This window comes from Penaeus monodon, chromosome 25 (assembly GCF_015228065.2).
Source record: "Penaeus monodon isolate SGIC_2016 chromosome 25, NSTDA_Pmon_1, whole genome shotgun sequence".
In the NCBI taxonomy this organism is placed as follows: Eukaryota; Metazoa; Arthropoda; class Malacostraca; order Decapoda; family Penaeidae; genus Penaeus; species Penaeus monodon.
Genome location: NC_051410.1, coordinates 40,064,045 through 40,064,991, shown reverse-complemented (window position 1 = coordinate 40,064,991; position 947 = coordinate 40,064,045). Strand labels below are relative to the sequence as shown.

The following is a 947-nucleotide window of genomic DNA, read 5'->3' as shown; positions in this document are numbered from 1 at the left end:
TATTTCTTTATAATCAAAAGGAATTTCTAAGTGACTTGCCCAAGAACGAGCAATTTAGTTGCTCAAAGGATGTAAATCTAAATTTTGGTGTACCATTTTTTTTTTTTACTCACCAAATCCTTTTTAAATACTTTTGTGATTTCCAAAATAATATTTAAGTAGTTTACTTCAAATTAGAACATTTTTTTTCTCTTTTCATTATCCTTTAGAACCTTCTTCTTCAGCATTTCCTTGTATGACAAAATGTCTCCTTCCCACTTGGTAACAGTCTCCTTCTCACAAATCCAAATCTCCTCTGCTACCTGTAATACAGATAAAATAAAACTATAAGACTATGGTTGACTGATTTACAGAAGTTTAATAAAAGAAGACTTAAAAATTAGGTGTAGAGCAAAAGGTAAATAAATAAATTCCAAAACAAAAAAGGTATGCAATGTCACAAGTATAATGAGATTACTAACACCTTTAAAACATAAGACACATTGTTCCATTTACCAACCAGAACTTAAAAAAAAACACCAACTTCTATTCTTCCTAAGTGACTCTTCCACAAGAGTAAAACTTATCAAATTTATAATTCTTCAAAACCTTACCTGAGAAATCAGCCTGAAGTCGTGAGAAACCAAGACCATGCCTCCATCGAAATCATTAATAGCATCGGCCAAAGAATCAATCGTTTCCATATCCAAGTGATTTGTAGGTTCGTCAAGTAGGAGCAAGTGAGGGTTTTGATGAGACAACCACGCAAACACTACTCGACAACGCTGTCCATCGCTCAACTGACGAATGGGTGATACTTGCTGCTTCCCAGTTAATCCATAGCGCCCGATAATCTTTCGTACCTTAAGGTAAAAATTTCGAAGTTAAAAACTATGAAAAGGTTTCAACTAGAACACATTATAAACAAAGCAAACATTTATCTATAATATATGAAATAGCACATGTGC

General features: G+C 33.1%; 1 protein-coding gene across 1 annotated transcript in view; it reads right to left on the bottom strand.

Moving 5' to 3' along the window:
- Positions 1-947, bottom strand: part of LOC119589267 (ATP-binding cassette sub-family F member 2-like) — a gene marked incomplete in the record, with an annotated part of 10,709 nt that overhangs the window by 1,762 nt on the left and 8,000 nt on the right. The window contains 2 exon segments of the mRNA XM_037937886.1: positions 1-302; positions 594-842. Of these exon segments, the coding sequence (XP_037793814.1) occupies positions 174-302; positions 594-842 (378 nt within the window).